Source organism: Mauremys reevesii, linkage group 1 (assembly GCF_016161935.1).
Source record: "Mauremys reevesii isolate NIE-2019 linkage group 1, ASM1616193v1, whole genome shotgun sequence".
Classification (NCBI taxonomy): Eukaryota; Metazoa; Chordata; order Testudines; family Geoemydidae; genus Mauremys; species Mauremys reevesii.
The window spans coordinates 138,303,461-138,318,866 of NC_052623.1; the positions used below are offsets into that span (position 1 = coordinate 138,303,461).

At 40.1% G+C, this 15,406-nt stretch overlaps 1 protein-coding gene across 9 annotated transcripts in view; it reads left to right on the plus strand.

Moving 5' to 3' along the window:
- The window catches only part of OFD1 (OFD1 centriole and centriolar satellite protein), a 58,407-nt gene that overhangs the window by 18,204 nt on the left and 24,797 nt on the right, over positions 1 to 15,406 (plus strand). For 6 of the 9 annotated variants that reach the window (XM_039493771.1, XM_039493808.1, XM_039493800.1 and 3 more), the window contains exons 11-17: positions 1,379 to 1,452; positions 1,811 to 1,902; positions 2,044 to 2,233; positions 3,364 to 3,494; positions 7,304 to 7,415; positions 12,339 to 12,950; positions 13,671 to 13,823. In XM_039493771.1, the coding sequence (XP_039349705.1) occupies positions 1,379 to 1,452; positions 1,811 to 1,902; positions 2,044 to 2,233; positions 3,364 to 3,494; positions 7,304 to 7,415; positions 12,339 to 12,950; positions 13,671 to 13,823 (1,364 nt within the window). The remainder of the gene's footprint in view (positions 1 to 1,378; positions 1,453 to 1,810; positions 1,903 to 2,043; positions 2,234 to 3,363; positions 3,495 to 7,303; positions 7,416 to 12,338; positions 12,951 to 13,670; positions 13,824 to 15,406) is intronic. The other 3 variants (XM_039493809.1, XM_039493810.1, XM_039493827.1) reach the window with 2 other exon arrangements.

Below are 15,406 nucleotides of genomic sequence, written 5' to 3' on the forward strand. Positions count from 1 at the left end.
CAGAGGGAGGAAACCTGCTCACCAGCTAAACACCTGGTTATCTACAAATTCAGCCAGGACTTATTACCTAATAATGAACAGTGCAAGCACTGCCTTTTCTAACATGAATTTATTCAAGTTGTAGAGGACAGTTGTAAGGCAATGGATTTCAATGAGAATGAAGTGTCACCTGAAAGAGAGTGGATTAGGAACAGAGGGCAGTTAGATTGAGTGACCTCCCTGTGCCTTGTTTTACTTATCTAGTAAATTGCTATTTTAATATAAAGTAACTAAATGCTAAACAGAGCACCTACTTCACAAATAGGGGTTAGTGGCTTCATTTGTTAATGTTTTTGAGCTCTTTCAGATCTTAACAGGGACTATTTTAGTGGAGAGTGGAGGGCCACTTAGGAATCTGGGGCAAAAATTGCTCCTGCTAGTGAAGGCAGGGGGCTGGAATCGATGACCTTTCAAGGTCCCTTCCAGTTCTAGGAGATTGGTATATCTCCAATTATTACCTGTTACCTAGAGTGTTATTTTATGTTACAGTAGTGTCCAAAATGTTTTAAGCACTGTACAAACACACAGGAAAACACCATCTCTGTCCTGAAGATATTTGTCTGTATCTACTTATTACAAAATTTATTTAGCTGTTTATCAATAGCTGTAGGATCCTGTCTGACAATTAAAATGTGGCATACAAAAGTTAAAGTATATAAGCTGTTATTAGGTATTACAAAACGTAGAGGGAAAGAATAATTATAAATCCAAACAAAAGAAAAAATAGACGCATACAGTTAATGGAACTCAGATTAACCATTTTCTGTAACAGAAATTTGTTGACTTTGTATATAGAAGTTGGGAGACTTGTGAATAATTCAATTTGGATTATAAAATCACATTTTGACAAGTGTATAGTTTCAATTATAATATATAATATGTTGTAAAATATTTGAAAAATAATGAAGACTTAATGTGAATATTGACTGCATTCAGTACTATTATTCTTTGCTGAGTTCTGGGGATAAACTGCTCTTTTTTGTGTGGAAATCATAAAGTGAGTGATCAGAAAAGTGAGGATTTGTTGATTTTTATAGTCTAATACTGTAATCATGATTAGGGCCTCAGTGACCTGGGCACTGTACAAAGATACAGGAAGATAGGATAACTGTCTCAAAATACTTACAATTTAATTAGGGCCTGCTCCTAAAAAGTGTTTAGCACCCACAGCTTCCATTGATTTTAGTGGGACTTGAGGACACTCAGCATTCGTAGGTCAGGACCTTGATGAAGTTCCATTGTAATTAGCATATAGACAGTTTGATAGGTAGTTAAAGCTGAGTCTGGGGACATTCAGAATTCTTTTGGTTTGTTGTTTTAGTAACTTTTTTCACCCTAGATATCAACTCGAGTTGAAGGAAGAATATATAGCCAGAACCACTAGGGTTACTGAAGATGAGAAAAAGAATAAAGGTAACTAATCTCTTTCAGAGATACTCAACAGCCATTGTTTATCTTTTAGCTTGTAATAAGAGGCAACAAAGCAGTATTTTTAAACAAATATAGTGTATTTAATTGAGGTTGGAGAAAGAGAGGATCATCTTTACACTTCTAAGCTAGAGTGCTTTGGAAAAAAATAATATATAATCATGTAATTAAAGACCATATCATGCATATGCACAAATGTGCCAAATTAAGGTTGCTCTGGCAACCTTAATTCTGACTTTTCTTCACTTTTGAGTGTTTGGCTTTGCAACCTTAATGTTCTTTTTATGTAGTTTTTGGTGCGAGATACACATTAACCTGCAGAAACTGTTTATGATCCTTACAGAGAAGGCTATACTTCTGCGTGAAGAGACCATTGCTGTTAATTCAAAGAAGGAAGAACTCAAACAAGTTGTATCACACGCAAAAGAACTAGAGGTAATTGTGAGCCTGAATTTAGAGACTACACTGTTTGATTAGTACAGTTGAACTGTTTCGTGATACCTTTTCAGGAATAATATGTGGTACAAAGTGTGTTTCTTGAGAAACACCTTAAGAAGTTTGTGACATGTTTTTTAGCTGGAGCTGGATTCAGTAAAGGCGCAGGTGCTATTGGTAAACAAACAGAATCAGTTGTTGACAGAAAAATTGAAAGAGATTGCGGACTATCCCTTGTTAAAGGAAGAGAAACTGGAGCTTCAGGTGCAAAATAAACTACTTAAACAACAACTGGAGGAGACTCGCAATGAAAACCTGCATTTCCGAGACAGTTAGTGTTAACATATTTTATAATTTTCCTTTCCTCATTTTACAGAAGGTTTAGTAATAGTTTTCCATTAAAATAAACACTTTATTTCATGATCGTTAAAAGGCTACTAAATTTAAGAATATATGTAAAATGAAATTAGCACACTACTTTAAAAAACTGTTATAATACTTGGTTTTGCTTCTGCTTGTCCCTGTTTATCTTTTCATTCATCTTTGTTTTTTCCAAAGTTCCTAGCATCACAAGTGTTGGGTGATGTTTTTTTATTAGTGTTCCTGGACACTTCATGGAACAGTGATAAAAGCAGGTCAATTCTACTTTCTTTGTCTATTTCCCCTCAGAGGACCACAAGTCCTTAACTATAGTAGATTTTTATGTTTCACTTCCCAAAAGCTGGTTTTGTGATTACAGCACTGGACTAGGAATTAGTAAATCTGGGTTTAATTCCCAGATCTGCCACTGACTTCCTGCGTGATCTCAGTCAAGTCACGTAATATCTTTGTCTCCTTTCCCCATCTCTAAAATGAGGACAATGATCATTCCTCTGTCTTGTCAAATTTACATTGTAAGCACTTTTATGGAAGTCTCTCACTGTTTGCACAATGGAACTCTGCATTCAGGTGCTGCTAAAATACAAAAATACTAATTGTTGATAATATCCTCTCTTTCCTGTCATCTCCCATTTTTTTTCAACCACAGCATTATTTATTGTGGTTAGTAGAGGACAAAGGCTTCTGCAAACGACTGTTTTACAGACCTGATCTCTGTAGAATAATAATCTATTGTCTTGTAATGCATCTGCATTTGTAAAACATGTTGTGTTTGAAGAGCACAGATGGGCAATACATTCAGGTTTAGATAAGACAGGAACAAGTTGATTCAGGTAAATAACTTGCAGTGTAGAAAACTTTCTGCCTAGCTCATAATTGCCCAGAGGGAGGGACACAAAGTTCAGTCTCTAGAAGAAACAGATACCCCAAAAAGTGTATACAAATGAAGTTTTACTATTTAAGACCTATTGTAGTCAGGAAAAATATTTCAGTTTTAAGTTTCCAGGGGTGGTTATAAATAGTGAATGTGCATTTTTAAGTATCTTATAAAATATCTCCTGATATTGTTCTTTTATGTGAAAGAGTTAACTCAGCCATCAGCTGAACATGTAGCCTGCCAGGCAGAATTGAGGAGAGTTGAACATGCTAAAAAGCTGGAACAGGATGAGTTTGAAACACATAAACAACTTCTGGAAAAGCAACTGCAAAGTGAGGTAAATTCTTCTCTTTTCATCTAAATAGTTTTTTTTTCTGTCATTTTGTAAACACTTATACCTGTCCATTGCACACCCTTCTAAAAGTAGGTGTTGGAGTGCTTTTATTCCATTTTTCTTTAAAAAAAAAAAAATCAACCAAACAAACCTGTGTTAAACCTAAGATTTTTCAGTACTAATTTATTATAGATCAATACAGCTGATGAAACTGGAAAAAAAAATACAAATTTGGCTGGACCTGGAAAGCACTTGATCATTTTCATCAAAAGAAAATTATCTGTGCCAGTAGAAACAGAAAAATGTTGCAGCCAACAAAGGGGAATTCTTTACTAAACCTTGTCATAAGGGATATGGAGGAACTGATCGCAGAGTGAAAAATTAATGGTGGCTTAGTTACAAATGATCATGATTAGATCATATTTATAATGGGCAAGCAGAATAAAGTCCAGACCAGTAGTATATACATGTAGTGCTTATAATAGGGCCAATTTCACAAAGCTGAAAACAGTTATGAGCCAAATCAGCCGTGAGGAAGATATTCATCAGAAAAATGTGAATGATAGTTGGGAATCATTTTAAGAATACTTTAATAGATGCCTCAAAACCCACAATGGAGGAAGAAGGCCATATTGGTTAAAAATCTGTTCTGATTTAGAGATGAATTGACGGCAGCTGTAAAAGTAAGTGTGTGTGTGTGTGTGTGTGTGTGTGTAAAACAAATGGAAGAAAGGGGAAGTTGATAGTAATGAATATAATTGAGAAGTTAGGAATTATAGAAAATTATTAAGGAAAACCAAGGGACATAAGGAGAATCTATGGCCCGCAGAGTTAAGGACAATAAAATGATTTTTTTAAATACATTAAGAACAAAAAGAATCCTGACAGTGGTATTGGTTTTGTTACTAGATGGAAATGGTACAGTTATCAATAATAATCTAAAAAAGGCATAAGTGTTCAATAAATATTTCTCTTCTGTTTGGGGTTAAAACTGGGATATAATCTTATATGGTGATGCTAACACTTGTCCATTCCACTAGTATCACTGGAAGGTGTTAAACAGAAGCTACTAAAGTCAGAAATTTTTAAATCAGTAGGTCCAGATAATTTGCATCCCAAAGTTTCAAAAGAGCTGGCTGGGGCCCTTGCTGGACCCTTAATGTTGATTTTCAATAAGTCTTAAAGCACTGGGGAAGTCCCAGAAGACTGGAATTAAGCTAATGTTATGCCAATATTTAAAAAGGGTAAACGGGATGATCAGGATACTTATAGGCCTGTCAGTCTAACATTGATCCCAGTTGGGCCAGATAATGCAGTGTCTGATATCAGACTCGATTAATGAAGAATTAAAGTTTGGTAATGTAGTTAATACAAATCAATGTGGGCTTATGGAAAATAAATCCTGTTAAACTAACTTGATATCTTTTTTTTTTTGAGGAGGTTACAGATTTGGTAGATAAAGGTAATAGTGTTGATCTTAAACTTCCGTAAGGTGTTTGACTTCGTGCCACATGACATTTTGATTAAAAAACGAAAACTAAGTATTTACTCCATTTAACATGGAACTCATTAAATGGATTAAAAACTGGCTAACTAATAGGCCTCAAAATGTGATTGTAAATGGGTAATGGTTATCAAGGGGGTGTGTTTCCACTCGGGTCCCAAGAAGATCGGTTCTTGGGTCCTGTGCTATTTAACATTTTTACAATGACCTGGAAGTAAACAAAATCATCACTGATAAAGTTTGCAGTGTTGTTTAAGTGTTGAAGGCTGGAACGTTGTTGCTGTGGTTCAGGCTGCTAATCTGTTGCAGTTGCTCAGTGTTTCTGTTCTTGGAGCTCCAGTGTTATCAGCACTAGCAGATAGTGCAGCCTGCTAATTCAGCAGACCTCTATGTTACTCATAAATAGGGCCCTACCAAATTCATGGTCCATTTTGGTCAATTTCATGATCATAGGATCTTAATAGTAAATTTCATGATTTCAACTATTTAAATCTGAAATTTCATGGTGTTATAATTTTAGGGGTCCTGACCCATAAAGGAGTTGTGGGGGGGTGGGGGTCGCAAGGTTATTGTAGGCAGGGGTTGCAGTACTTCCAACGGCGGCAGCGCAGAGGTAAGGATGGCATGGTATGGTATTGCCACTCTTACTTCTGTGCTGCTGCTGCCTGCAAAGCTGGGCCCTCAGTCAGCAGCTGCCACTCTTCTGCACTGCTGCCCTTCAGAGCTGGGCAGCTGAAGTAAGATGCATGGTATGGTATTGTCACCCTTACTTCTACACTGCTGCTGGTGGGGCACTGCCTTCAGAGTTGGGTGCCCGGCTAACCGATCTGAAGGCAGCGCAGAAGTAAGGGTGGCAATACTGCGACCCCCCTAAAATAACCTTGTTATTCCCCAGCAACTCCCTTTTGGGTCAGGGCCCACGATTTGAGAAATGCTGGTCTCCCCTGTGAAATCTATATAGTATAGGGTACACACAAAAGGCCAGATTTCACAGTGCGGAGACCAGATTTCATGATCTGTGATGTGTTTTTCATGGCCGTGAATCTGGTAGGGCCCTACTCATAAAGAAAGACCACAGGCATGGTTAGGTGGCAAAGGCACTCGGCCAGGTTTATTGCCTTCCAGGCTCAGTACTAGTGACCTGGCTCTGTGGTTACAGGTACACTAACACATGAGCGTCAAGTTGCAACGGGAAGTTCAGTCAGCAGCAGGAATTTTTGCTGTCCCCTCGGCCACACAAAATGTTATGGCGAGTTACACCAACATTTATAGACTGAGACAAACAACGTATGTACCACCTTACGTTGTTCATGCCATCTGTTTGTTACCTCCCCTTGTACCTTGCTCCAGATGTCTTGGGCAACACATCCCTATTAATCACTTCTGTCAAACCTTCTTACTTGTGCTAATCAGGATGTACCTATGCTTATCTTTTGGAATGTGTTCATACACATATGCAGTGCCTGATACTACTTAGGAAGTGCCTGAGACTGTAGCCCTCACTTACAGAATGGGAGACTCTATCCTGGGAAGCAGTGACTCTGAAAAAGATATGGGGATCATGGTGGATAATCAGCTGAACATGAGCTCCCAGTGCAATGCTGTGGCCAAAAGACACAGTGTGATTCTGGGAGGCATAAACAGGGGAATTGAGTAGGAGTAGAGAGGGTATTTGGCACTGGTGTGACCACTGCTGGAATACGGTGTCCAGTTCTGATGCCCACACTTCAAGAACGGTGTTGATAAATTGGAGAGGATTCAGAGAAGAGCCTTGAGAATGATTAAAGGATTAGAAAACATGCCTTATAGTAATAGACTCAAAGAGCACAATCTAAAGAGATAGTTAAGGAGTGACTTGATTATAGTCTATAAGTATCTACCTAGGGAACAAATATTTGATAATGGTCTCTTCAATCTATTAGAGAAAGGTATAAGATGATCCAGTGGCTAGAAGCTGAAGCTAGAAATCTTTAGACTGGAAATAAGACATGCATTTTTGACAGTGAAGGGTGATTAATCTTTGGAACAATTTACCAAGGGTTGTGGTGGATTCTCCATCATTGAAAAAAATGTAAATCAAGTTTGGATGTTATTTTAAAAGATGCTCTAGGAATTTTTTGGAAGAGGTTCTATGGCTTGTGATATACAGGAGGCCGGACTTGATGATCACAGTGGTCTCTTCTGGCATTGGAATCTATTAAAAGGATTGAGAGAGACACACACCTTCATGGGCTGAGATACCTTTTCTCATCGTCAGTACTTGTTCACATTTGTATGACAATTTTTTTTTTTTCAAAATCTGTTTCAGGTTGAACGTTGTGCACAATTAAAGATCCAGCTGTTAGACTATGAAACTACTATCAGAAAGCTAAACGTACAGGTTGAAGATTTGAAATTGCAGCTGAAGCAAACACAGACAGGTTTGTAGTACTTATTAGATGTTTTTAAACTGAGTTTATAAAGGATTTTTCATTTATGCAAATATTTCCAATGGCTTGAAAAGCAGTTCAAATTGTGAGGGCTCAATCTGTAACTGATAATTGCATTCCAAAACTTAAAAAAAAACAGTTAGGTTGCAATGTCACAAATGTAGCTACCTAAGACACCATTTACAAAACTCAATCCTTTAAAAGCAAGGAAATGAATATTTATGGATATAATAAATCTTGCACTGTCCAGATAAGCATTCTTAATAAATATAAGGAAATGAATATTCCATAACAAAACCACCTAATTTCATGAATTGTATTTTAATGTATCATTTTTCATCTCTTGTCTTTAGAATATGAATTATTTTCTTTTAAATAATACTTTTATTTTACCAATAAAATCTGGAATTCCCTTTATGGTGGTGATAATTGTATTTAGTTTAATATGAAAAGTAGGGATGTCGATTTAATTGCAGTTAACTCATGCGATTAACTCAAAAAAATTTAATCGCGATTGAAATTTGTTAAATATTTTTGGATGTATTTCTACATTTTCAAATAAATTGACTATCTTCTTCGAGTGCTGTCCCTGTGGGTGCGCCACTTTAGATGTTCGTGCGCCCCTGCACTCGTAGTCGGAGACTTTTAGTAGCAGTGCCAGTTGGGTCGCACATGCGTGCTCCCTGCCTCGCGCTGCTGCAGGCACTTAACCATCGCTGTGCAACCAACCCCTACTCAGTTCCTTCTCTACTGTCTTGCTTACAAGTGGGAGCAATCAGCAGCGCCTCGTTACTTTGTAGTTAATTAGCTACAGTCAGTTACTTAGTTTCCTTATTAGCAGCTGCTTAGCTTGTTTCTCTCTCCTTTTCTCCTTGATTTAAAAAGTAAACAACCCCTCACGGCCAGGAACTTCAGAAAACAGCCGTTTTGAGGGCGAAAGCCCCTCTCCCCACCCCCCCAAACAGGAATGCCCGGTTTTCCGGGCTCTCAGCACCTTATTCTCCAGGCTCGGAGTGCCTCCAACGCAGGCACTAACAAAGTGTTGCATTGCCTCAGGCTCACAGAAAGACAGGGAGTGGAGAGGTCTCTCAGACCTGCGTTGGGACATGAGGATTGCGTCCCCCACCTCCCCCACTTCGCCAGCCACAACTTCAGATAGGAATGCTTTCTCCAACCCCACATTGGAGTGCCCTGCCGGGCATCACTCGAGGAAGCACCTGGGTCCCCACCACAGGAATCAAAAAACAAAACTAAAAAACCACAGCAATCCTGCAGATAATAATAGCACCGGCTGTGCTGCCAGCGTTAGTGGCTGAGAGCTCTGGCACCACTGCAGACAGAGACTTCGTAGGCCCGTGCTTCCTCACCGCAATCCACAGCTACTCCACCGGCAGGCATCCAGTGCCGGCACCGGCTATGCTGTCAGTGCCGGGAGCCGAAGTAGTGGAAAATCCTGGCACTGCTAGAGTCAGAAACTCTACAAGAACCAGCTCCAACACAGGCACCATGGGGAAATCAAAACCCCTTTCCTCTGCACTGCGTTTTATATTCGTTCCGTGAGCGGGCATCCAATACCGACAACGGCTGTGCTGTCAGCACCTGGAGCCGAGGTGGTGGAAAACCCCGGCACCACTAGAGCCAGAGACTCTACAAGAGCCAGCTCCGATACAGGCACTAAGGGGAAACCAAAACCCTGTGCCTCTGCATCGCAATCTGCAAACAGTGGTGCGGCACCGCTACAAAAGGCAGCTCCTTCAAAAGTGCACCCAACACACACAGCCAGCAGCACCGCCTTCCCCTCCACAGCCCTGGCACTGACAAGGAGGCAGCCCCAGGAGCCAATCAAACCAGCACAGCAGCAGTTCCTCAGACAGAGGGTTCTGGTATTCGGTTCTGCCCCCATCCCCCTATTCGCAGTACCAGTATGAGAATGATACCCTCGGCACCAGGTCTCCCTGCATCTCCAACATCGTTTGCTGTCTCGCTCCTTATTTGAAGGAGGAAGATGAGGAAGAACAGGGAGCTATTCCCCCATTAGCTCTTATCCACCAGGAGTCAGTCAACGCAGGCGTCTCTCCTGAGGCATATTATGCTGTCCCCAGGACCCCCTATGCCGCTCCCATCCCAGTAGGCATACTGGACTCCATGGGTCATATGCCCCACACAAGGGGAGACTGCTCGCCATGGCCAGACGCAGCCCACAGTAATTCCCCACAGATTCTGTACCAGCACCCTCAGTGGTACCAAGGGAAGAGGAGGAAGAACCTCCGCCCCTGCAGGGGACATCATCTACCCACTTGCCATCATTGTCCACAGAGGACACCTTTATGCCTCCTCCCCCTAATATAGGGGATGATTTCAAACTGTTCCATGGCTTATTTGAGAGGGTGGTTCTCTCTGGACCATCTCCCTTGAGGAGGTCCCTGTGATACAGCATAGGCTAGTGGATTTTTTGTTTACATCCGTTTCGTTTAAAAAAATTTCAATTCACCTCATACAAGTACTGTAGTACAATCTCTTTATCATGAAAGTGCAATTATAAATGTAGGGTTTTTTTTGTTACATAACTGCACTCAAAAACAAAACAATGTAAAACTTTAAAGCCTACAGTTCCACTCAGTCCTCCTTCTTTTTCAGCCAATAGCTAAGAGAAACATGTTTGTTTACATTTATGAGAGAGAATGCTGCCCACTTCTTAATTACAATGTCACCTGAAAGTGAGAACAGGTGTTTGCATGGCACTGTTGTAGTTGGAATCGCAAGATATTTATGTGTCAGATGAGCTAAAGATTCATATGCCTCACATGCTTTGGCCACCATTCCAGAGGACATGCTTCCATGCTGAAGACGCTCGTTTAAAAAAAATGTGTTAATTAAATTTGAGACTGAACTCCTTGGGGGAGAATTGTGTGTGTCCTGCTCTGTTTTACCTGCATCCTGCCATATATTTCATGTTATAGCAGTCTCGGAAGATGATCCAGCACATTGTTCATTTTAAGAACACTTTTACTGCAAATTTGAGACAACGCAAAGAAGATACCAATGTGAAGTTTCTAAAAATAGCTACAGCACTCGACCCAAGATTTAAGAATCTGAAATGCCTTCCAAAATCTGAGCGGGATGAGGTGTGGAGCATGCTTTCAGAAGTCTTAAAAGAGCAACACTCTGAGGCAGAAACCATAGAACCCAAATCACCAAATAAGAAAATCAACCTTCTGGTGGCATCTGACTCAGATGATGAAAATGAACATGGTCGGTTCACACTGCTTTGGATTGTTATCAAGCAGAACCCATCATCAGCATGGATGCATGTCCTCTGGAATGGTGGTTGAAGCATGAAGGGACATATGAATCTTTAGTGCATTTGGCATGTAAATATCTGGACTTCTAGGCTCTAAAGTTTGACATTGTTTTACTGAATGCAGGTTTTTTTGTACATAATTCTACATTTGTAAGTTCAACTTTTGTGATAAAGAGATTACACTACAGTACTTGTATTAGGTGAATTGAAAAATACAATTTTTTTTTACAGTGCAAATATTTATAATCATAAATATAAAGTGAGCACTGTACACTTTGTATTCTGTATTGTAATTGAAGTCAGTATATTTGAAAATGTAGAAAACAACAAAAAAATTTAAATAAATGGTATTGTATAATAGTTTAACAGCGCGATTAATCACAATTAATTTTTTAAATTATGTGATAGCTCTAATAAAAAGTATATAATATTTTTTGATGAAATAATTTTTGTACTGCATGTCAACTGTCATTTGAAGCTGATCAGTGTGTTATGGTGTTCATTTTGTAACTTTCATTTTTTACTATTATTTCATGATTATCTCTTTACTTTGCTAGTGGAAGGCAAAGTACTGACTTATTTTGGGTCAGAGATAAGGTTGTAGTGATTAAACAAACATTTCTTTGTATTTGATAAGAATACTTTTATTATGCAATATGTGTTGACCTCTGACAAAGTTACTTCGCTACAGATGGTACTTGCAGATATTTCTGGTGTGTTTTGTTAACCTACAAGTACCAACACACAGACAGTTAACACAGGCAATATAACTGATTTTGGGTAACAGTTTTCTTTTAGTTTTTAGTGGAAAGGCATCACCTTAAACTTTACAGTGAAAGCAATATCTTGGTGTTCTGTTGTTTTGATTTTGTTGTTTTAATACCCAATATATTAGTCTATCTAAGAACTATGAGGGCCTGCCCCTGTACCCATTGAAATCAGTGGCACATGATTGGGCTCTAACAGTTTGCAAGTTTAATTAAATTAATTTTGTTTTGCAGTTGTTTTTAATATATATTGGATTTTATATATATTTATATATATATATAAATGTATATCAGTTAACAATTCATATTTTTGTCTCAATTAAAAACAGCAGAAACAATGTTTAATTTTTTAGGCTGACAGCCTGCATGCCAAGGTTTACTTTGATATAATTTAAAACAGACAAGTTATAAACCATTGAAAAATGGGGTTGAGTGGCTTACTAGAGCTGCTGTCATCAAGTGGCATTGCATTCTATGAATTTGTCTGATAAGTGTGTATTATTTAGGTGCAGTGATAACTGAAGTAGTAGCAGAAACTATTAAACTTTTTTCTGATTTTATTTTTTGTCTCATTTGGATCTAAATATTAATTTCTGTAAACATAAATCATTGATAACTTGCAACTGTTACACAGGAACATCAAATGTAGTTGAATACAACTTTTTATTGTTAATGATTATGATTTACATTACAAATGAAAAAACCCTATATTTAAAATCAGCTGTCATCAGTTTCTTATCTGAATCATGACTAAATCAGAATTCAAATAATTTCTTGTGATTTTTCCTGAAATTCATGGGTGCTTTTTCCTTTCTGTCTCTGTGTGTGAAATTTTTACTTACGTAGTTCTAGAGAATGAAGTGTATCGGAATCCCAAGCCTTCTCTTGTTGATCGTTCTGTCATTGACTTCACTGGTGATAGGATTGTACCTCATGACATTTATGTAGATGGTGCTTTCTTGAAGAACCGGGCTGTTACTGATATTGTTGTGGCAGATGATGTACCAAACGTTGGTTATCGCCAGCATTCACGGACCTGCAACTCTTCTCCAGATTCTGACCTTGAATTTGTCGCCAAAACCAAAGCTAGGATAAAAGAACTAGAAAAAGAGGCAGAGTATTTGGAAGAGGCCTACAGAAATTACCAGCATAGAGTCATTCAAGGTGCAGTTGCAAACAGGACACCAACAAAGACTAAGTCCCCTCTACCTTTACGAAATGCTGTTAGATTCCCTTTGGCTTCTCAACACAGAGTAATGTTTGTAGAAGACAACCTTGGCCCTCAGCATTTCTCTCTTAGCAGTCCGAGTGGCCCAAGATATGTGACACCTGGGCATGATGATGTCTTGAAAAATCATCTAATTACTCCCCGAAGAAGAGTCTCTTCCTCCAGACGTCTTTCTTCTACTCCTCTCTCCAAAGTGGAGAGAAACAACAATAGCCATATACTTCCAGAAGGTAAACTGTTACTGCTCCTTTGTGGTGGTGTTTTTCTGGTAAGATTCCAGTTAGGAAACTTAAAATTGAGAATATTTTATACATTTATCATCTGTTTAAGGGAAAGAGAAAGCTATAGCCAAAATATGATAAGTGAATTAGAAACTAAGCCTTTGAAAACAAGTGTTTTAGAAGTGTGTGGGGAGGGGGAGGTGTCAAACCTACTGCCCTTAATTTAAGCAGTTTTAAATGGGTAATTTAGAGTACATCCATATGATCAACTGTAGCGGTAGTCCTGTGGTAATCAGTGTTTTATTCAAAAGCAGATCCTAAGTGTAACTCTGCTTGGAAGATTAACTGTGATTTCACAGCTGCTGTAAACTTCCCTGCATAGCCTCATCTATTTACATAGTCAGTGGAGTTGCATGGGCAGTAATGAAGGGAAGAATTAGACTCAGCTTATTTGGGCTGCTAAAACGGCCCATTGTCTATTTGAAAATCTGAATGACTATAGTTCCCCTCTATGTTGGTTTTCGTAAACAATGTCTAATGTTTGCTCCTGTTACTGTGATATTGCTTCCGCACATTGGTGAGCAGTTGTGAATTACAGGAAGATGGCTTTTAGATTCTGGGCATGATTGGAACATTGTGGTTTTCTGTTAATGCTACAATACCCTATAATTGTAATTTCAGAAATGTTTAAAAAAAAAATCTAATATTTCTTCTGTGTTTTCCACTTAGGTGTGTGCCTGCCCAGCTCACTAGTGCTGGAGAATTTTGCCCAGCAGTACCCACAGATGCCAGCACTTGTGCCTCGTGCCTGTAGCCCCTCCCCTGGCTATACAAGCTGGTGCCACCCTGACCCCTCTCAGTTTCTTATGGCCCATGGCTGGAGTAAGAGCTCTGTGTGGTTCCTAATCTCGCAACCTCTCTATTTCTTAGTGACTTTTCTAGTTGCATGTAGTTAATTAGTACCCTTAATATAGTGTTAATTACCTTTTGTTTAAGTATTTCCCTGGTGATGCCTTCACCAAGGTTTAAACATCGTCCATTATGTAGGGGAGTGATCCCCAACAATGATGCTTGCTGTGCTTAGGCACATCGTTCACAAAATGGACTCAGGTAGCCTTCATCCTCAGGGATCTTCATCTAAAGCAGCACCTGCTTGAACAGGCCATGCAGCCTTCATCATCACTGAGAACTATGTTGGCTCAGAGGTTGCCCTCATGTTCTCAGAGTGCTGTCGCTTCATGCTCTGGAGCTCATGCTTCTCGGAAGAGATGGAGAAATCGCTCCCCATTGAGTGTGCTGAAGAAAAGGTCACATAAGACTGATTGGGATTGCTCCAGGTCACATGAGGACTTGTCTGTCTCCTCCCAAAGGAGCATGGTATGAATGCTGGAGCATGGGAGGGAGCAGGTCCCATCAATTGGCCCCTGGTATCACTCAGGAAGGTCAGAAACCCTGTATGGTCGACTCTGGTTCCAGCCCCCGGGCGTCTGTTGAGTCCAGTACCAATGAAAATGATGCTGGCACTGGCTGTTTCCAGATCAGGTGGCAGTGAACCTCATCTGCCTTTCTGTCCCAACTTTTCCCTTGGTCCAGGACTTTGCCAGGGCTGCATCATTTATCGCCCTATTGGCAGGGTGGGCCGCTGAACCTGTGGGTCTGTTGGCATCGCACCTCAACGTTTCCCTTCCATGGTCAGTGGAAGCAGGGCCAGTAATGGGCTCAGTACTAGGGACCTCCCTGGCATCAGGAACTTCTTTGTCACCTCTGTTGATGCCACCAATGTTACTGGGATGGCACTCACTGCTTTCCACTTTGGCACCATCAGTCAACTTGGTATTGCTGCCAACTTTGGGATCAGTACTGCTTCTGAAACCAGAAACGATGGAGGCGTATTTGGTGCATGCGGTACTGTTTCCACTGTCGGCACCCGTTCCCTCTTCATTATCAGCTACAGTTGAGTCAGACTGGTTGCTCGCACCCTTGTGCTGGCTCCACCTTTATCCTCTGAAACCTGGAAGTCCTTGACATCCAAGTTGGGGTCTTCTTCCCCTCTCTTTCTCTCTCTTTCTCTCTTCCCCCCCCCTTCGCCTGACCTGCATCGGTGGCCATTCATGGAGCATTATGGGTACCAGGATTAGCACTGGTTTTGTGGTTGGGATGGGGCCTCCTGGCCTGACACCTACTGGCCACCAATGTCTAACCCGTACTAGTGGCCCCCATGGAATCTATGGGATGCTTCTCGGTCATGGAAGTCCCACCTCTCATCTTTCTGTAAAGCAAAATCACTGGGCAGGTGTGTGGCTGTAATCATCAATCTGCCACAGGCCCAGGCACTGGTGAACTTTCCCCTCACGGAGCCTCCAGAGTCATCCCATCAGGACTGTCAATCCTGGAACGAGGTCTGGCTCTGGCACAGTTAACCGCTTCACCTTTGTCCCTGGACGATTCTGAATTGCTCTTTCTCT